At 52.8% G+C, this 20,665-nt stretch overlaps 1 protein-coding gene across 3 annotated transcripts in view; it reads left to right on the forward strand.

Annotated features, from left to right (window-relative positions):
* Positions 1-3,439: 3,439 nt before the first annotated feature.
* CENPM (centromere protein M) overlaps positions 3,440-20,665 on the forward strand; it is an 18,197-nt gene continuing 971 nt past the window's right edge. The window contains exons 1-6 of one of the 3 annotated variants that reach the window (XR_003002193.1): positions 3,440-3,544; positions 4,059-4,138; positions 7,017-7,109; positions 9,589-9,668; positions 10,835-10,926; positions 15,657-17,005. Coding sequence is in view for 2 of the 3 variants with exons in the window: in XM_024737659.1 (XP_024593427.1) it covers positions 3,488-3,544; positions 4,059-4,138; positions 7,017-7,109; positions 9,589-9,668; positions 10,835-10,926; positions 15,657-15,797 (543 nt within the window). In the remaining variant the exon portion in view is untranslated. Of the gene's footprint in view, positions 3,545-4,058; positions 4,139-7,016; positions 7,110-9,588; positions 9,669-10,834; positions 10,927-15,656; positions 17,495-20,665 lie in introns of those variants that run through there. The other 2 variants (XM_024737659.1, XM_024737660.1) reach the window with 2 other exon arrangements.

Below are 20,665 nucleotides of genomic sequence, written 5' to 3' on the forward strand. Positions count from 1 at the left end.
TGCCTGTCAATGCAGGGGACACGGGTTCAAGCCCTGGTCCAGGAAGATCCCACATGTTGCAGAGCAACTAAGCCCGTGCGCCACGACTACTGAGCCTACGTTCTAGAGCCCTCGAACCACAACTACTGGGCCCGTGTGCCACAACTACTGAAGCCCGCGCGCCTAGAGCCTGTGCTCCGCAACAAGAGAAGCCACCGCAATGAGAAGCCTGCGCACTGCAACGAAGAGTAGCCCCCGCTCGCTGCAACTAGAGAAAGCCCTCATGCAGCAACGAAGACCCAACGCAGCCAAAAATAAATAAATAAATTTATTTTAAAAAGTGATCAGCAGCCCTTAGATATTGTTTTAGCCACGTGATTCTTTATTCACAAAAAAGTTTATAGGAGGCTCAATATGTAATAGAGATGAAGCCAGAGCTGCTTCTGTTAAATGGTGGGGTGGGGTTTCTGGGCCTTATGTACTCAGCTTCTCCCCTGCCCCTCCTGGTGCCCCTGAGGCATCTCCCCAGGGTTTCGCAGAAGTTAGTTTGAAAAACACTGGCCCAGAGGGTCTCTGATGGCCCTGCAAGTTCTGGGTGTTGATGATACAAGAACCTCCAGGCCTGGGTCTGGGCTTCCTACCAGTCTCTACACTTCATCACAGTATGGGTCTTACACACAACTATGTTCTATTGCACTACCTATGCGACAACCACCAACTCACCTGACTCCTCAGCCAACAGTCACCTCCCCAGCAAAGTGTAATGGGGGCCCCCCAGGGAGCCTTAATGCACCTTCATCTGGGCTCCAGCTGCTTCCCATGCTGGCTGTCACCCACTGTGCTGCCTTTGGCTGTTGTTATCTGTCCGTCCACCACTGAAACCTCTGTGCCTGGGTCACAGTGTCCAGCACCAGGCCTGGCCCAAGGCAGGCACTCAGCACAGGTTGATTGAATGGGCCTCAGCTCAGCCCCTCCTGGACCGTGCTGAGCAGGGTCCCATGTCTTTCCTGACTCTCTAAGGGCCTCAGTCACCTGGCCCTCGATCAGCTCTCTAGCTTCATCTCCTTCACTCCTCACCCCACCTGCTTCAGCCACTGGCCTCCTTGCTGCTCCTCAGAAGTGTCAGGAATGACCCCCACTTGGGGTCTTATCACTTGCTGCTCCTTCTGCCTGAATCCTCTTCTTCACTATTTATTTATTTAGCATTTTTCTTTTTTTCCATTTTATTATTTTTTTAACATCTTTATCGGAGTATAATTGCTTTACAATGGTGTGTTAGTGTCTGCTGTATAACAAAGTGAATCAGCTATATGTATACATATATCCCCATAACCCCTCCCTCTTGCATCTCCTCCCACCCTCCCTTCTTCACTATATTTAATTGGCTCCTCTCTCACTGCATGCAGACATCTGCCCAAACATCACCTTCTTAGCTAGGCCTCCCCTGACCTAAAGTACCTCCTCCTACCCATCATGTTCTATCCCCTAGCCCACCTTACTTTATTTTCCTAGTACTTACTACTACCTGACTGTCAGGGAGTCCACTCCATGCCCCATGCCATGGGGAATCAAAGCACCATCTGTGCTGGGGCAGGGGCTCCCTGAAGCCATGTACTTCCTGCTCTTTCTAAGCAAGGTATAACTAGTTTGGTTCGCAGTGAGAAGGATTTAGGTTAGACAGGAAGTATGCCTCTTTTCTCCCAGATGTCACAGTAATGAACACACTGTGAGATCACAGTCCTACTCCCCCATCACACTGAGTTGGTCAGTAATGTCTGATTCATCTGTGTTCCCAGGTTGGGGCATTGGGTCTTCCCTAGGAAATGAATGAATGAATCACTGCTGAGAATAAACAAATGGATGTAAATCGATTCATTCATTCATCAAATATTTCTTGAGCAACTACTATGTACCAGACACTTTTTAAAGTGCTGGACATACAAACTGACAAAATTTTGCCCTCATGTATCTTATGCTCTAGTTGGAGAGACAGACAATGAGCAGATATTATATAACTGTTGGGAGAAGCAATCTGCTGTGGGCTCTGAGTCCCTGCAGGTTCTTGCTGGGCATGCCAAGAAAGCAAGGCTCTGAAAGCTCTTTACCCAGGCCATTTCTAAGGGTTTGTTTTTGCAGCAAGCAACGTTGAGGGTTGGAAAAAGAACAGGAAGAACAAGCAACGGAAAAAGGACAGGCATGCCTACCACTCACTATAAAAGTGGTGAATTTCTAACCTCTGTGTTCCTCTCCTATAAGGCCATCCACGAGGTGTACAGGCAAACATGATGGGTGGGTCCTTTGCAGGGCTTGCGGGACGTGGGGAAAATGACACAAACAAAGGTAAAGCCACAGCTGCTGCTTCTACCTTGAGTAATAATGTCCTTTGTCCCTTACCCAGGAGTTTCATGTCTTCTGCAGCATCCATGAAAAGGTAACAGACTATTACTAATCAGTAATAAACAGTAACAGTTTATTAGTTTGTAAAATCTCCGGTGCTGCCCAGTTCTAGTCAATATGTGAAGTGCTACTGAGAAAACTGAGCAGAAAAGGGGAGAGAGGGATTATGGGAGGGCTTGCTATTTTAGATAGGGTCGTTAAGAAAGCCCCCTCTGATGAGGTGACATTGCAGCAGAAACCTGAATAAAGTGAGGAAACAAGCCATGTGACTATTTGGGAGGAGAGCATTTCAGCCAGAGGGAACCACAGGGCCAGGGGTCCTAGAGCCGTTGTTAGAGGGAGAAGGGCAGAAGATGAGGCCAGAGAGACTGTCAGGGGCCAGAACCCACAGAGCCTCAAAGGCCCCGTAAGGCATTTGCAATGTACCTGAGTGAGAGAACCATAGATGGGTTTTGACCAGAGAAGTGGCCTGCTCTGATTTCTCTTTTTAAAGGATGACTCCGATTGCTGTGTGGAGAATAGCCAGTAGCCCTGGAGACCAGGGTGGAAGCAGGGAGCCAGTGAGAAGGCTCTTACAGTAGACCTGGTGAGAGAGGAGAGTGGCTTCTCCTGGTGGTGGGGTGGAGGTGGTGAGAAATGGTCGGCTTCTTGCATTTTAAGAATAGAACCCACAGGCTTGCTTACAGATTGATTGTGAGGTGCGGGGAAGAGGAGTCAAGAATGACCCAAGATTTTGTTCTTTGCAGCTGCAAGGATGGAATCAACTGAGATGGAGAAGATGTGTGAGGGACAGGTTTGGAAGGAATCAAGAGCACCTTGAATGAGCACGAATGAATGAAAATGAATAACTGAATCACTGAATATCTTCTTTCTCCCAGTCGTGAAATAAAAGTCTTGTCCCGCAGGCAGCACCCTATGTGCCTAGAGCCAGCGGTGGACCCTCCCCTCGGAAAAGGCGGTAGTGGTTCCTTTAAGAAGGCCCTACCCCGCCCCCCACGAGGTCCTGCCCAAGCACTGTCACGTGACCCGCGATTACGCACAACGGGTGGGCCACTGGGTGTTTGAAAGCCCGGCGCGCACGGCACGAGCGGCGGTTCGGCCTGTCCCTGGGATGTCGGTGTTGCGGCCGCTGGACAAACTGCCTGGCCTGAACACGGCCACCATCTTGGTAGGCGTCAGCAGCCCAGACTCTCCCGCCCGCCTTTCCTCCCAGGCTGTGCCTCAGCCGCAAAGTCCCCTGCACTCTCTGAGGTGCTGGCGTGGGCTATTCTGGCTGGGGTGTGGTGGGCCGGAGAGCCACACTCTAAACCAATCGGAGTAGCCGCCCTTCTGAGGCTGAGGGACGTCCCCACCAATAAGTGCGCAGTTTCTGATTGGTGGGGCGGCTGGGCGGGGCGACCGCGCGCAGGGCGGGGTGCCGGGTGTCCAAAACTCGGTTTTCCCGCGTAGAGGGATCGGACCTCTAGGAGAGACGAGGCCTTTCCAGGAAGGGTCCGGGGAGGTAGTGAGTGCTTTCCGGACAGGACCGGAGAGGGTGCAAACCTCGGGCCCTCTGCCGGAGTCCTCTCGGTAAAAGGGTGCCTCGCGCGCTGGAGCCAGAATCTTGGGTTCGCGGCAGTCCGGGCCCTCCAGCGGGACTGCTGTGTCCAGGTATCAGTCGGTCGCCTTCTCTCTCTGGGCAGCTGGTGGGCACGGAGGATGTTCTTCTGCAGCAGCTGGCCGAAGCGATGCTCAAGGAGGATTGCACATCGGAGCTGAAGGTGTAAGTAGCCTTATGCTGGGGGTGTCCGATCGCTGGCCTGGGCTCAAGGAAGAGCGGGGTTGGCTGTAGGGGGACCACCAGAGAGGCGGTCACAGGTGGAGCCGGTTGACCAACCCCTCAGAGACTCCGTCCTAACGCGTGATCTGTCCCCGTCCAAAGGCATCCTCCATCACTGTCACACAGTTTTTCTCTTTTCCTCTAGCACTTGTCACTATAAGAAGTTGCCATGTTTCTTTACTTGTTTCCAGTCTGCCACCCCTAGGGACCCCAAGGTCAGCCCCTTGAGGGCAGGGACTTTGACTTTTGCTCATTGGTGAATCCCCAGTGCCTTGAGCAATACTTGGCACAGAGTACATGCTCAGATAACCCCCAAATTTGGAGAAAAAGTAAAGTATATTTTGTTTTCCTTTTTCTAACTGAGAGGGAGTAGAAACAGCTGCTGGCAGGAGTCAAGTGACTAAATACATGTGGGTGTCATTCTCCCTGATAGAAAGATTATGTTCCCTTATTCTACCTAGTATGGGGCATTTCCAATTCCCACAGAGGAAATACCCTCTAGATTTGGATCATTCTCCTTCAACGTAATCTTTCCCTCAAAATAAAGATTGTTCATATGTCCATCTGTGCTCTACCTATGTTGCCAGGCTCTTTGGCTATAGAGCACCAAACACAATAACCAATGATCTCAAACCCATAGCTCAGAAATTGGAAAGGATAAAAAAAAAATTAATTTGGGACTTCCCTGGTGGTCCAGTGGTTGGAACTTTGCGCTTCCACTGCAGGGGGCACGGGTTTGATCCCTGGTCCAGGAACTAAGATCCCGAATGCCATGGGGCAAGGCCCCCCCCCCAAAAAAAGTCAAAAAAATTAATTTAATTAGCATCAGAGTAAATGGAAAACGTGGATAAAATTGCCTACATTCAGCAAGATGGAAACCATTGGCAAAAAAGAGCCACATGACATGCAAAAAATCTGATGAAGAACCCACTCTGGGAAAAGGGGAAGAAAGCTCCTTTTTGAGTGCTCTGTGCCATTGAGGAATTTAATAGGAACATGAATTTTTTAAAGAAGCGTTCAAAGACCAAATAATAACACAACAGACTGAGAGGAAAAGGGAGGTTGCAGAGCTAAGGACAAAAAAGGTGAAAAATAATACCATATGAGATCTATCTAATAAATACATAGAAACAGCAAGGATCAGAGTAGATGTGGTTAAAGACTTAATTATTTACAAAGAAGAAAGATTTGAGAAAATTACAGCAAAAGTATTTGAAGTGTAGTAGAAGAAGACGTCCCTGGAATGAGTGAAGAGTTGAATTTGTCCATTTAAAAGGGTACATATATCTTGTTCCAGGAAAAACGGACAATTATTTACTTCCGAAGTAAATAATTCTTCAGACTTTTAGGCAGGAGAAGCAAATCACCCATATGGTCATCTGTTCATTCTGTTGTCAAGTATTTTCGGCTCTCTGCATTTGTAGTATTTGGCAGGAGCTAGGTTTGACCTTTTGTGGTTATGTGGAGCCACGTGACTAGTTCTGGCCAATGAGTTGTGAGCAAAAATGATTGTCTCCTTATTGCTGAAGCATTTAGTTGCCAGTGAGAGACCTTCCTCAGTACCCTTTGTCTCTCTCATGTTCTAGAGTGGCAACTTCATTAGCTGAGGTCCGAAGTTATGGTTAGAGCAAAATATAAATGTATATAATAATACCATTAATAATAGCAATATAAATTACATTTGTAAGTTTTGTCCAAATGGTAAGGTAGATTATAAGAATGCTAATTTTCTCACTTTTCTTAATAATAGAGAATCAATCCCATATAGGTAGAATCAAAACTGTTAAAAATGATACCAACTTACTCATTTATTTTTTTAATTGGGTTCTTTGAGGAAATAATTTCTTGTGATTAAAAAATAATTTATCCAAAGTTCTACTTTAGTTATTTTTTTTTTTCAGTTCTACTTTAGTTATTTTGCTTCCACTAAATTCAGATAAAATTAATACTATTATCCTATTTTTATTTATTTTTATTTTTTATCTTTTGGCTGCACCATGCCCCTTGCGGGTTCTTAGTTCCCCGACCAGGGATTGAACCTGGGCCATGGCAGTGAAAGCGCTACATCCTAACCACTGGACTGCCAGGGAACTCCCTCCTATTTTTCGATTACATCTACTGTATTCTAGTGTCTGAATGTGTATACATTGTGTACATGGAGAGATGTTTAGAAAAATGTTCTAATGTTAATAGTAGTTATTTCTAGGTAACTGAACTTTTAGGAGTATGTGTTTCTTTTTTAACTTTTGTGTTTTGTATACTTTTTGGTATTCTTAAATTATAAGCTGAGGGGTGGGGGGCAGATGAGTAATAGTCATATGTGGAAATGGGCAGAAGTCGAGGATTCAAAAAAACCCTTCAGGTGGGTATTTGACAATCCGAGACTAAGTCCAGACAAGAATGATGAGGGTGACTTGCCCAAGGTCACATAGCTGATAATTGGCAGACCTGGGATTTGGGGCCACTTCTGTCTTACTCCAAAGAGCTTCAATCTTAACACCTGAACTTCACAGTCCAACACCCTCCCCCGCTTCTGAGCCTGGTCTCCCTCCCAGCATGCAGTGTAGATGTCTAGCCTCATGCCATCTTATATCCAAAACTCCCTCTTGCCAAGGCAGTTACTAAACTTTCTAGCAGGGAGAGTAGAGCAGGAGTCATCTGGATGGGACCAGCTCTGCCCTGTCCCTGTGCTTACCTGAAAAGTCTTGCTTCAGGTGAATAGGAGAGGAGCTCTTGACAGCCTCTTCCCTGTGACGGGCGGCATGTGAACAGTCATTGTGATGTGGGTACGTATTTAGTCCTGCAATTTCTTGTTTTTCAGCCACTTGGCAAAGTCCCTCCCTCTGCCCTCCAATGTGAATCGGCCCCGAATTGACTTGATTGTGTTCGTGGTCAACCTTCACAGCAAACACAGGTGAGAGCCAGAGGATGGGGGCTGCCAGGCTCAGGTAGACCTGGCACGGGGATGTGCTGGGACAGTGGCCTCACTTGTGATGGGAAGGAGAGGAGACAGGGAGAGGCTACCTGGGGTTAACTTAGACGGTGAGGAGTGGGGAGCCAGTGGCCAATGCAAGATGTTTAAAAGACACTGATAAATGCCAGCAGTGTCATCTGTCATTTGGTTCTCTGAGGCCTACTGTGTATCCCTGACAGCAGGCACAGACATGAATGAAACAGACCCTGTCCTCAAGGTCCATTAGGGGAGGAGGCTAGACTTTTGAACAGACAGTTACAGTACCTGCGATGGGTACTGTAAAAAGAAGGAAGCGTGGGGCGGTGAGAGCCCAAACAAGACCTCTGAGTCTCAGGACTTAGGTCAGGCTAGACTTCCCAGTGGAGGTGACATTTAAGTAGACACCTGAGAGATGACGAGAAATTAGCCAGGGAAAGATGAAAGTGAGCAGAATGTTCCAGGTGGAGGGTTAATGTAAAGGGCAGGAGGAGTGTAGTGTGTTCGGAGGACTGTCGAGGCCTGTGTAGCATCAGAGCCAGTCTAGCGTGGGGCCGTGGCAGTGGCAGCATGGGTGGTGTTGATGCTGGTGGCCTGATCCGGTCTCCCTATGGTGCTGGCAACCCTGGGGACAGGACTGCAGCCAGCCTAGGGAGTACAGAAGAAAGGTCTGCCCTCTCCCTCCTCGGAGACAGCTGGCTAAGAGCAGGACACAGGGTCCAGCACAGAAACCAAGGCAGATACCTGGGCCTGTGGTAGGGATCAAGGGAAGGATGTGGTGGAAACACCTGGGAATCCAGTGGCATAGAGACACCAGATACCTGTAGCGTCAGGACCAAGTCCAGACCGCACTACCTGACCGGTTGGAACCAGTCAGCGGTGACTTAGGCCCAGGTGAGGCTGAGATCTGCCATGGTTGCCAGAGGTCCCTGGCTCAGCAGATCTGTTGCTCTTTGGGTGAGATCTCTCTGTTCACCAGAAGGGACACTGGCCCAAGTCTTTGGAGAGATCCTGCTTCACAGCCACGCTTAGGGGCAGGGCTGCTGTTGCTGTTGGCCTCAGGCTGTGTTCATTCAGGCTGAAGCCTGACCTTTGAGATGGCTTTTTGGCCAGGAGACCACAGGTTCCTTCATCAGTCCCTGGACACGAGTGAATGAAAGCCTCAACCCAGAAGGTCAGGGTGCTGTTGCTTAAAGGAAAAGAGTGTTTTCATATGATTGATATGACTTAAAATCACTGTAATCTTATTGGAAAGCAATTCAGCAATACTTATCTACACTTAAAAAAGACACATACTGTGACCCAGCCATTCCACTTCTAGCATCTGTCCTACAGAAACACTTGCTTGGATATGTAAGGACCTGTGGGAAAGAAAATTCGTGCAGCATCTTTCGTAACGGTGAGCAACAGGAGACCGTTTAAATGTCCATCACAGGGAAAGTAGTTTGTGGTACTGTGTGGTCATTCCAAAGAATGTAACAGAGTTGTCGAACCCAGTTAGACCCAACTGGATTCTGGTACATATCACTGTCTGTATTTGCATATGAAAAATATTCCAGAAGAATTACACCCCCAACTGTCAGCAACAGTTATCTCTGGGGAGTTGAAACTGAAGGTGGCGCTGGAGACAGGGACTTTTACTTTTTACTTATACACCCGTATTTACTGTTTGATTATATTACGAACTTGAGTCACTTTGTAATTAAAAGTAGTTTGGGAAATTCCCTGGCGGTCCAGTGGTTAGGACTCCTCGCTCTCACTGCCGAGGGCCCACGTTCATCCCTGGTCGGGGAGCTAAGATCCCACAAGCCGCGTGGAGTAGCCAAAAACAGAACTACCATCGGACCCAGCAATGCCACTACTGGGCATATACCCTGAGGAAACCATAACTCAAAAAGAGACATGCACCACAGTGTTCACTGCAGCATTATTTACAATAGCCGGGTCATGGAAGCAACCTAAATGCCCATCGACAGGTGAATGGATAAAGAAGATGTGGCACATATATGCAATGGAATATTACTCAGGCATAAAAGGGGACGAAATTGGGTCATTTGTGGAGACGTGGATGAATCTAGAGACTGTCATGCAGAGTGAAGTAAGTCAAAGAGAAACAAATATTGTATATTAACACATATATGTGGAATCTAGAAAAATGGTACAGATGAACCGGTTTGCAGGGTAGAAATAGACACACAGATGTAGAGAACAGACGTATGGACACCAAGGGGGAAAAGTGCCGGGGTGGGAGGGGGGTGGTGGGATGAATTGGGAGATTGGGATTGACATGTATACACGGATGTGTATAAAATGGATGATTAAGCTGTTTCCTGTCACCCTCCTCTCGTTCTCTGGCCTCTCTGGGAGCAGAGGCGGGGCGGCTTCTGCTTTCTCTGTTGTGAGGTTTGTCCTCTGCTTTGTTCTCTTGCCCTGGCTACTGCAGCCTCCGGAATGTTGAGGAGTCCCTGCACCATGTGGACGCCGCCTTCTTCCTGGGGAAGGTGAGCTTCCTCGCCACAGGCGGTAAGTGCATCCCTCCCCCGCCGCTCACCCCCTCCCTCGCCAACCCAGGGCAGGCTGCGGCTGGGCCTGTGGTGGACTCCTTGCAAAGGCAGCCTGGGTGATGGAAAACACATGCATTTTGGAATCTGATGTTGTCAGTCTTTATAAAGCAAATCTGAGCTGATCAGTCTGCCAAGTTAATTCCGCTGAGATAATGGCTTAGAGGTGCCTGGTGGCTCTCTGTGGCTTTCAGAGTAAAATCCAGACTCCTGTAAAGGCACAAAGTATTTTGCAGTTTGGCCCCTGCCTTCCTGTCTTACCTCCTGTTACTCTTCCCTCTGGCTCAGCTTATAGTTCTCTGAAACTTGGTAATATTAACAGTGGAAATAATAATAGCTACCCTATATCGAGCACTCACAATAGACCAGACACTGTCCTAAGTGCTTTGTTTCTATATTACTTAATCTTCACAACAGGTGCTACTGTAGTAGGTACTATTTTCTCTGTTTTGCAGCAGAGGAAACTGTGGTCACGAGGTTAGGTAACTTGCCCAAGGCCCCACAGCTGAGCAGTGGTAGGGCAGAGATTCACACGTAGAGTCATATTCCAGAGCCCATGCCTTTCATGATTGTACCATGTGGCTTCTCTCAAATACTTTTTCCTCTTCTTTATCTCGCTAACCCCAATTTCTGCCTCCTGGGGGACCTGACCAGCCCTGCAGTCTGGGCCCTCAGGGTGTCCATCCCACACATGCCTCTGTCAGAGACTCCTAACCCTTCTGCCTACACTGACGGTGTGCCTGCCCCGCCAGCGGCACTGCGAGCTCCTTGCAGGAAGGGCCTGGCGCAGATTTTTCTCAGTAAGCACTGGTGGATAAATGGACACCAGGTCACTTCCGTGTATTCATTCATTGAATCTCTATAGTAACTCAGCAGGGTAGGGGTCGTTACTATCCTCATTCCACAGATGAGGACATTCGTGGTTTTATCGAGCACTCTCTCCGAGCTCCTTCGGCCTGTTTTCTGATCTGATGATCTCGACTGCCCTGAAAAGAAGGCAGAACAGGATTGTCACCCCACTGACTAGTAAGAAACTGAGGCCCAGAGAGGGGAAATGAACTACTTGGCCTAGTGCTTCCTAGATTACAGTCACGAAGGTAGAGATTACAGGCCATGGCTTCTTTGCAGCTGGGCGGGAGAGCCACTGCAGCATTCACCGGAACACCGTCATGAAGCTGGCCCACACCTACCGGAGCCCCCTGCTCTTCTGTGACCTGGAGGTGAGGACCCTGAGTACACAGGTTGAGGGATGGGGCAGTCAGCACACAGGGGCCGTGGCAGGGATGCTTCTTGGAGGCTCGCTGAGTACCCTGGTGAAGGGGGTCCTGATGTGGAGACAAGATCCTCATTTGAATCCTGGCTATTCTGCTCGCTGTCCTTGGGTGGGTCACCGTAAGCCTTGGGTGGGTCACCGAAAGCCTTGGGTTCGCACATGTAAAGTAGGGTGATGCTCCGTGTACATCTTGAGCTCTGCTCATACACCAGGCGCCATCACCTCTTGCTTTTGCGTCGTTCTCTCTACTCGTAACTAAGTCTTGTGTGTGTGCCTGTGGGTCCATGTTAATATCTCACTTCCCTGCTGGGGTTAAGTGCTGTGAGGTCAGGCATCTTGTCTGCCTCATTAACCAGCAGTGAAGGTGCCCAGTGTCCCCCTTACATCCCTGGATTGCAGACCTTGTCTGGTCCCATCCTGGGGCAGGGGGTCTAGCAGGCAGCAGAAGGGGAGGCTGGGTAGGTGGGCAGGTGGTTGGATGGATACATGTGATATTAGTTCTGCCCTGACTTGCTTCTGTGGGTGTTTCTCACGAGGGTGAATGCTCATTGTGGGGTCAGTGCAGCAGATTTCTATTTTGCTGTTGAATTTTGCTCTTCAGCCTCTCTTTGTGCGGTACGGAACCTGATGACTTTTTGCTAAAGGGTCCTCAGCAGGAGTTGATGCTGCTGCCTCTGGGCTGCCCCACCCGCACGCCAGACCTGCTCAGTTGGTTTTGAGATTCGTTTTAAAGATTTGTGTTTCTGCTCTGTTCTGGGTCTTGCACCTGTTCCCAAAAGCAAAGTGATGTCGTAAGAGGGAACTGAGTCAGTATGTGGTCCCTCATCACCAAGGGTTCTTACTCTGGGGTCTGTGGACCCCTCTGGTCGGAAGGGAGAACAATTCAGGGGATTTGCGGACCTGGACGAGGAAAAAAAATTACTTCTTGCTTTCACTAACCTCTGAAAGAAATTTATCATTGTGAATGTCGGCAAGAGATGTCAGTAGTATTAGCAGAACCTGTGACTGTTAGCAATAGAAGCGGCGGACCGTTGCCATGTCCCATGGGGATTGGGGCAGCTCTCATTACTACTCCGACACTGCAGAAGTCACTAGACCTGCCCTAGATCTCATTCAGCGCATCGGTTAAGATGTACAAGTTTGTGTGTCACACTTGATGACTATTTTAAGAACCCCGACTAGACCGATGCTCTGATCTCACAGGTAGGACCTGAGGCCCGGGGCACCCCTGAGGAGCCTGTCCCTGCAGGCTTTCCTCACAACAGGAGAGGCGAGACGTGCTCGCAGTCACACAGCTAGGAAGTCAGCGGAAGAGCCAGGTTGGCGTGCAGCTGTCCTTTTCCTGTCTTAGCGGGCTGACTGTGTGGCTTTGAACAAGTCGACCCACCCCCAACACACACACGCACACGCACACGCACACGCACACGCACACAGCCTGCCTTCTCTTGGCTCTGAAGGGGAATCGCCATCTTTGCTCCACAGCAGAGGTGCGCGTGGTACTGCAGTTCTGTGTGTGGTCATGAGGTGGCAGGCTGTACCAGGTCCTGGGTTGTCCTCTAGCCTGAGAACTTCTCTCAAAAAAGGTCTGGGGCCAGACTTTCTATTTCCAGCCAGCAGCAGCCCTGCTGAGAACCTGGACCTGGCATTCTCTCATACAAAGCACCCAGTGTTTGGACGGTCAGCACTCCTCGTACCGCTGTTGTCCTGTTCAGGGCACACTCCCCCGCTTAATCGACTTGGAGCCTCACCGCGTTCTGAGGCCTTTGCGTGGCAGGAATTATTAGCCCCGTTTTACATGTGAGGAGAGACCCAGGGAGGTGTGGGATTCGCCCAGTGAAATTATTTCCCAGCTCCACTGATCAGGCCCTGTGCTGGCCCCTGAGAACACAAATGCCTCAGATATTGGCCCTGCCTCTCAGAATCAAGCAAAATAGACCAACATGTAACATACGCAGCAGGAGAAGGATTTGCAGAGCTTTGGAAGCCTGGCCGTGGAATTCAGTCCTTCCTTCCTGTAGGTGACGGGGCGTCATGATAGGGTCAGAAGTGGGATTTGCGGGCCACGTCTCTGGAGTATGATGTGTGGATGGGAGGAGGCCTGGCCACAGGCAGGAGTCCTCGGGACGAGGCTGCTGCGGGAAGCAGACCGTGGAGTCCAAGTGAGAGCAGCAGCAGTTTGGAGGGACAGTTCAGAGGCAGAGGCCACAGAGCTCAGAGGACTTATTCAGCAAGTATTTCTGGACTTCCTTGGTGGCGCAGCGGTTAAGACTCCACCTGCCAATGCAGGTTCGAGCCCTGGTCCGGGAGGATCCCACATGCCGCAGAGCAACTAAGCCCATGTGCCACAACTACTGAGCCTGCGCTCTAGAGCCCGCGAGCCACAACTACTGAAGCCCGCGTGCCACAACTACTGAAGCCCGTGAGCCACAACTACTGAAGCCTGCGTGCCACAACTACTGAAGCCCACGAGCCACAACTACTGAAGCCCACGTGCCTAGAGCCCATGCTTTGCAACAAGAGAAGCCACCGCAATGAGAAGACCGCGCACCGCAACAGAGTAGCCCCCGCTCGCCGCAACTAGAGAAAGCCCGTGCACAGCAACGAAGACCCAATGCAGCCAAAATAAATACATTAATTTAAAAAAAATAAAACAAGTATTTCTTACATAACCTACAGTGCGCCGAGCATTGTTCTAGGCACTAGGGAAGCAGCATAGAGCAGAACAGTTTTAAAACTCCCAATTCTGTTGTAGTGGAGGAAGCAAAGTGAGGAAGTAGAACGTATGGCGTGGTAGAGAATGGATGTGACCTGTCAGCTGGTGGTAAAGTGGCAAGATTTACATAGGGGTTGAAGGGGCTCACTAAAAAAAATGACCTGTAAATAAAGATTTGAAGGAAGGCGCCGTGGAGTCTCCTGGTGGAAAGGCCCACTAGGTTGGAGAAACAGCAAGTGCAAAGGCCCTGAGTTTGGAACTTGCCTGCTGTGTTCAAGGTCCACAGGGAGGCATGGGTGGCTGGAGCAGAGCTGTGAGAGACGAGTCAGAGTGACTGTGGGGCTTTGTGGGTCGTAGGACAGGTGATGGCTTTCACTCTGAGTTAGACTGGAGCAATGGAAAGTGTGCGGCTGGGCAGGGGGAACACAGCCTGACTCGGGTTTTAAGTGGGTCCCTGCAACTGTTGGGAGGAGAGTGGACTGAAGGGAAACGGGGGCAGAAAGAAGGAGATGGGCCTGGGGACTGTGTCTGGAAGAGTTAAGAGTGGCCTGGGCTCAGTGGTGTCTGGGGAAGAGGGAGATGAGATGGTCTGTGATGCTGGGTGTTTCCAGGGCGGGGCCGACAGATGTGCTGATGGCCTGGATGTGAGACAGGAGAGGAAGAAGAGTCAAGGTCGACTCTGGAGTTTTCAGCCTGAGCGACTGGAAGGATGGGGTTGCCTGTGGCTGAGATGGGGGGCGACTGCAGTTTGGGGGGACTCCCAGGAATCCGTCTTGGGCACACCAAGACTGAGGAGTCTGTTAGGTGTCTACACAGAAACCAAGCAGGCAGCGGCACATGTGTGTCTCACATTCAGAGGAAAGGTCTGGAGATGCAGTTTGGCCATCCTCAGCAATTAGATGGTTTGAAGGTCACGGAGCTGGATGAGATCACCTGGGGACCGAGCGTGGGGGAAAGAGATGCAAAGGCCAAGCCCTGGGACCCCCAGCAGTTAGATGTCACACAGAGGAGGGAGCGGCCTGTGGGGTGAGAGGAGAAGCCGCGGAGGGTGGGGTCCTGGGAGCCAGGTGGAAAAGACTTGTCAAGGGGAGGGAGCAGCTGCGTCAGATTCCGCTGAGAGGAGACTCAGTACGGATGAGGCCATGTGATGAGGACTGACGTCGCCTCTGGATTTAAAACCCAGGATGTCGTGGGTGGCAAATGGTGGCGGACGTGGGGATGCCTGATCACTAGCTTGGGTGACTGGGTGGATGGTGGCGCCCTTTCCCCAGTTAGAGAGGGAACAGGGGAAGGGGGAGATGCTTCTGAGGCCACCTGTTGGTCAGGGGAGAACATCTGAGCATCACTGTTTATTCCTCAACATTTGTAATGAGCACCTCATCTGCCGGCACCATCGGATGCCAGGCCCTAGGACAGTCTTGTCACCCCTGCCTAATCCCACGGCTCCTCTGGGCCCACCAGCCCTTCAGAGACCCTGATATAGGAACCGTCTGTTGACAGTGCCTCCCTGTCCTCAGAAAGGGCCACTCTCTACCCACCCCTCCTTTCTACCCCTGTGAGCATCTTTCTCAGACAGATCCCAGGTAGGGAAGCCTTTGGGGCCTACTGTACCCCGGCGTTGGTTGGGACTAGCCCTGGTTCAGATGCCAGCTCTGCAGGCACTAACTGTGTGCCTCTGGACAGTTGGCCTAACCTCGCCAGCGCAGCTTGCGGGGCCTTCATTTCTTCTGGAGCAAGGGTCATCGTCTCTGGTATCCCTGGAGGGTGTTTGAAGGATTCGGTAAACTAAGGTGGCTGGAACCGGCTCGGCGAGGTGTGGCGCGGACAAGGGCGTGGCCATGCTGGGCAGCGGTGCCCCGAGCTGTCCCCACATCTCAGCACCCCGCTGCCCTGGGCAGCCCGCGGAGCTGCTCCACGTGAGAGGAGCAGGCCCCTCACCGCCGTTCTCTGCTCTTCCTCTGCAGATAGAAGACTTTCGAGCCACCATGGCGCAGCGCCTGGTCCGCATGCTGCAGATCTGCGCCGGCCATGTGCCCAGCGTCTCGGCCCTGAACCTGCTGTCCCTGCTGCAGAACTCTGAGAACCCCTCCCTGGAGGACCTGTGAGGGCCACCAGCCCCCGGGCTGCCCCTCCCCAGGGCTTGGTGCCCGGCTCAGTAAACAGTCACTGGTGCCGGGGCTTGACAGGCCGGGGTCAGCAGGCAGTTCCCTCAGGGCCCAAAGTCCTCGAGCTCCAGCAGCACGTGCTGGGGGCAGGGGGTGGGGAGGGAGCCCAGCTGGTGGGACTGCAGCCCCCCTCCCCCTCCCACGCTCACTCCAGCAGAGCCCCAGGTCTTCGTCCATCTGACGTGTTCTCTCTCCACTTAAGACTTCAACTGAACAAAGGGTCCGTGGCTAAAACAAGTTTGAAAATCACTGGTCTCGTCCACCACTGATTTTACAGATGATGAGCAAACTGACTCAGAGCAATCAGGAGTCGGGTAGGGGGAGCTTGGACTCTGTGAGCCCAGTCGGACTCTGCATCCTGGCCTTGCCATGCCTGGTTATAGGACCTGGCTGTTGCCTCTTGGGGCCTCAGTTTTCCCAGCTGTGAAATGGAGATTGTTCTACCTACCCTGTTGCGTTGTGAGGATTGTATGACATGGCGGAGGTGAAGTGCCTGAGGTTGTATTACTCTTGTGCTTGTTTGAGCGCCTGATGTATTTCATAACAAACGTGTTAATGCTTACACAGTGCCAGGTAAGCACTCAGTGAACAGTTATTTGAACTATTATTTGAAATCACACAGAGCTAAGTTCAAAACCTGGTGCACATCCAGGAGTTACACTGTGAAGCCTTAAGGTTGTGAGAATTCAGTGAGAGAATCTGAGGGCTGCTTTCTGGGGTGGCAGCAAGAGATTGTGCCATGACCATTGCTTTCCTTCTCCTGTGGGTCTCATTAGAATGTGTGGAAGTGCCGGGATTAGAATCCAGAAACCCTGGCAGCCAGATCTGGGCTCCGGCTGCTCCCCCGTGGCCGGCTGGGCACGCATGTGAGAGCTGGGGGGTGAAGAGGAGGCCTGGTGGGAGAGGCCTCAGGAGGAGAGCCAGGTCCTGGCTACCTTGGAGCGTGACAGCGCCCTCCCAACCCTGCCCCGCTGCTTGTGCCCCGGCCTGTCCTCCATCCTCAGGCCTCAGGACCGACCGGCCCTGCTTGATGCCTTGGACGGTGCCAGCACTGCAGGGCCTCTGCTTTGACGTCACCATGGCAGCCGCAGCTCATGCTCTCCACCGAAGGATGGGCCAACCTGAAACTCGGTGCAGGCGTCATAAGGGTAGGGCCCGCCTTTCTCCTCTCCTTGGGTTCCTTCCAGACCTGGCCCAGCGCCCGACCCCTCGTGCGTGCTCGGTAAGGTTTGCAGATGCCTGGCTGTCTTCCAGGGAGCCCCCTCAGCCCGAGAACCTCAGCTGCCAGCTGTGGAGACTCGGTTCAGGTCCCAGACGTCACCCACCCGACGTCACAGAGCTTCACACTTCACAGAGCCCTTCTCACACAGTCGCTCCTGCCACCCTTCCCGCAGACCTGTGAGGTTGACAGTGTTTCCGCATTTCAGTTAATGAAACTGAGACTGTTGTCATCAGAGGCTTATCCACAGTCGCACAGCTAATCGGAGGCAGAGACAACCTCTGGCCCCAATTCTCTGCTTTTTCTCTCTGGTTGTTCTCTTAGGCACCTAATCGTTGAACAAAGGTTTGGGCATCTCTGCTGGGCAGGCCCTGAGCTGAGAACACAGAAATGGTGGACACACAGGCCTTGAGCCAGAGAAAGCAGGCGTTTGGAAGGGCAGTCTCCTATTAGCACAGGGGGAGGCTTCACAGAGGGGAGGGCGGAGAGCAGGCCAGGGGACCGGCCCACCTAAGGAGGAGGATGGTGCAAGCCTCAGGCTCCAGCAGGCCTGGGGCACAAGGATCACCCAAGGACTCGCAGCATCTGGGAAGGGAAGCCAGCTTCTGTGCTGAGGTTGGGGTGGGTCTGGCTTGAAGGAAGAGGCTGGCAGTAAAGGTGGGCAGTGAATCTGCGGGGATGGGCTGGATCAGCAGAGGTCCAGGAGGCCAGCCTTCCAGAAGGACCCTCGGCTCCTAGAAAACCGGCATTGTCTTCAGCCCCTCAGGAACCTGGGCCACAAAGGGCAGGGCTTTGCAGGGCTGCATGGGTGGAGGGGGCGGGGAGGAGGCCTTTGGGGGATGGAGCGTGGTGTCCAAGCAGGAGAGTGCAGCGGTGTGGGCACAGTCTGCCTGCCTCTTCTGGGCTAGTCATTTTGCCTGGAGACAGGTGGGGTCCTCCCCATACACCCGCCCCCACCCCCAGCCAGCATGAGGCACTCTCTCGCTCCCTGGTCCCTATGCCACGTTTTCTTCGCCACCTGGTGCCATTTAATGAGAAATGGCGTGGCATCACGTTCTCCAGCCGAGGATCTGGGAGCCTTCCAAGTGCTGGGGGAGCGTGACGCTGTCACTGCTGTAAGCTCCAGCGAGCTTGGCGTGGGGCCCTGGAACCCAGAGGCCGCCTCTGCCTCACAGCAGAGCTGACCAACCCCTAAACGGCTGCCGGCCACCCTCAGGCCCACTGCCCCCAGCCGGAGAGTAGGGGCCAGCAACATTGTCCAGGAGACAGTTTGACCGAGGGAAGTGACGGAAGACCAGTCTACGCCCCCGTGGTGCCCAGAATTGGCGCTTGGTGCTGTGGAGGGAGATGGGAGAGGCTGTACTTGGCTTCTTACTGATCTCCCCATCTCAGGCAGGTCACTTATCCTCGATGTGCCTCAGTTTCCTCATGTGTAGAATGGGGTCAGGCTAATTGATGCCTTTCTTCCAGCTGGTTGTGAGGACTGAGAATCAGAAGCTGTTATCTTAAACATAAAACTCCAAGCAAATGGAAGACTTCTGGGGCTGGCCATGGTCACAGGGTGATCACGTTTGAGGCAGTTATTGAGGGTTGGCATGGACCCCTGGGCAGCAGGTCCGAGTGGGTGGGCAGCCCAAGGCTCCCGGAAGGGACGCCCTTCTGCTGGGCCTGGGAGCTGCCCGGCCCAGGCTCTCTGAGAGCACAGAGGAGGGAGTGAGACGTTTGGGCCCCCGCCGTGTGGATGAGGCATCCAGGCTGTCAGAGGGGCTGGGCTTGTTCAGGGTCACAGGTTCTTTTGTGTCCTCAGGCCACCTGGTTGTGGGCAGCCCTGGAGCCCAGGCCCAAGGAGCTCACATTCTCCGTAGGAGGCGGCCCAGACGCAAGCATTCAGGCCCGGGTCTGCCCAGGAGGCAGGGCCTTCCTGCAGGGAGGGGGCTCCGCAGCATGGCACCTGTGTCTCCACCCCTCAGCGAGCAGAGGCAGGGGCAGCCTGGCCACAGAGAGGAAGTGATGCAGTGGGAAAGGACCTGGCCTCTGAGTCCCATTGACTTGGGGTCTGCGGCCAACCTGCAGTGTGACCTGGGGCGGCTTACTTCCCATCCCTGAGCCCCACGGCCTGCTGAGGTTCTCCTGAGCTCAGAGAAACTGAAGTGCCTGACACCACAGCTGCCGCATGCACACCCTCCAGGCCCTCCACAGACGGTGGCCCCGAGGGTTGGGTGGTTGGGTGCAGGGATGCGGTAGGCAAGGTGAGCGCAGGAGGTTCTTGAGGTCAAGGCCCCCTCACACCTGGTGCCAGGCCAGCACAAAGGGACCCTTTCCAGAAGGTGCCTGCTGACTTAAACACTGCCCCCACCCCAGCCTGCCATCCGTCAGTCTCCCCTGGGGCTATGCAGAGAATCATTGTGAAAGGACTTCTCACAGACACTTGGAGAGGCTGAGGGAGACAGTGTGGTGGGCTCTGCACATCCCAAATCTGTGAATCCTGATTGAGTGTGACCCTATGGACGGGGGCGTCCCTGACCTACTCTGGGAGGGAGAGGGGGTGGGCAATGCCCAGGGTCCCTGACCTGGGCAGGAGGCAGCCTTCCCTGGGGGGTTCTGGGAGCTAGCATTTGGTGGAGGCTTGGTCTGACTGCATAACAGCCCTGCCAGCCCAGGCTCAGAGGGGTTGCCCAGCACTTGGTCCTCTTCTGTGCCGGACCTGACCCCACCCCCCCAGTGTCATCGACCCCCAGATGTTGTATCGTGGGAGCGGTGGTGGGAGAGCTCAGGGACCGAGGGGCTGCCTGGCTCATCCCTTTTCCTTCTGAGCTTGCTCTGTTCTTTGCAAAGTAAGAATCACAATTCCACCTCCCCCAACAGGATTGAGGCAAGGGATTCAGGTGACACGCAGGGCACAGGGCCAAGCAGGTGGTGAGCGTGCATGCTGCCGGTCCCTGGGCCTTGCCTGCTCCTCCCCAGACATCTTCCGGGGTCACTCGCACCTCTGTCCCCCTGTTCCGAGGTCTCACCGGGCCTTTCCCAAGTCTCTGGCCCTCCCTGCCACCCTTCAGTCCTGAAGTTTTCTCCCCAGCACTTCTCACCTCCTCATCCACTGTATGGTTTTACTGTTGGCGTTTTGTCTCTGTGGTTCCCTGCTGTCTCCCCAGAACCTAGAACAGTGCCTGACTCGTAGCAGGTCTCAGTAAGTACCTGGTGTCTACACGCGGAGTCGGCCTGTGCGTCACACAGGGGCCAAAAGCCCCCAGGAGGCCCCGAACCAGCGGCCTTGTCCCTCCTGTGTGGTGCCCCGAATGGCGCCTGCGGAGGGATGACCGCTGGGGAGTTCCCTGCTCCTCTCCCCCCCACACCCTAGCCTCACCGCCTCTGTCCACCTTACACACCTGCAGGCCTGGCCCCAGGAGGTGGGGACTCTCTTCCCTGTGGCCGTGAGGCTAAAGGGCCGGGTCTCCTTTCTGACCTCCCATGGAGGGCCGGCGTCCCCCAGCCTAGGGCCAGGCTGAGAAAACTGCCGGGGCTGCTCTGGCCAGGAACCCTTGGACTGCATGTGTGTGTGTGTGTGTGTGTGTGTGTGTGTGTGTGTGTG

The sequence above is a fragment of the Neophocaena asiaeorientalis genome, unplaced genomic scaffold, assembly GCF_003031525.2.
Source record: "Neophocaena asiaeorientalis asiaeorientalis breed wild unplaced genomic scaffold, Neophocaena_asiaeorientalis_V1.1 scaffold242, whole genome shotgun sequence".
In the NCBI taxonomy this organism is placed as follows: Eukaryota; Metazoa; Chordata; class Mammalia; order Artiodactyla; family Phocoenidae; genus Neophocaena; species Neophocaena asiaeorientalis.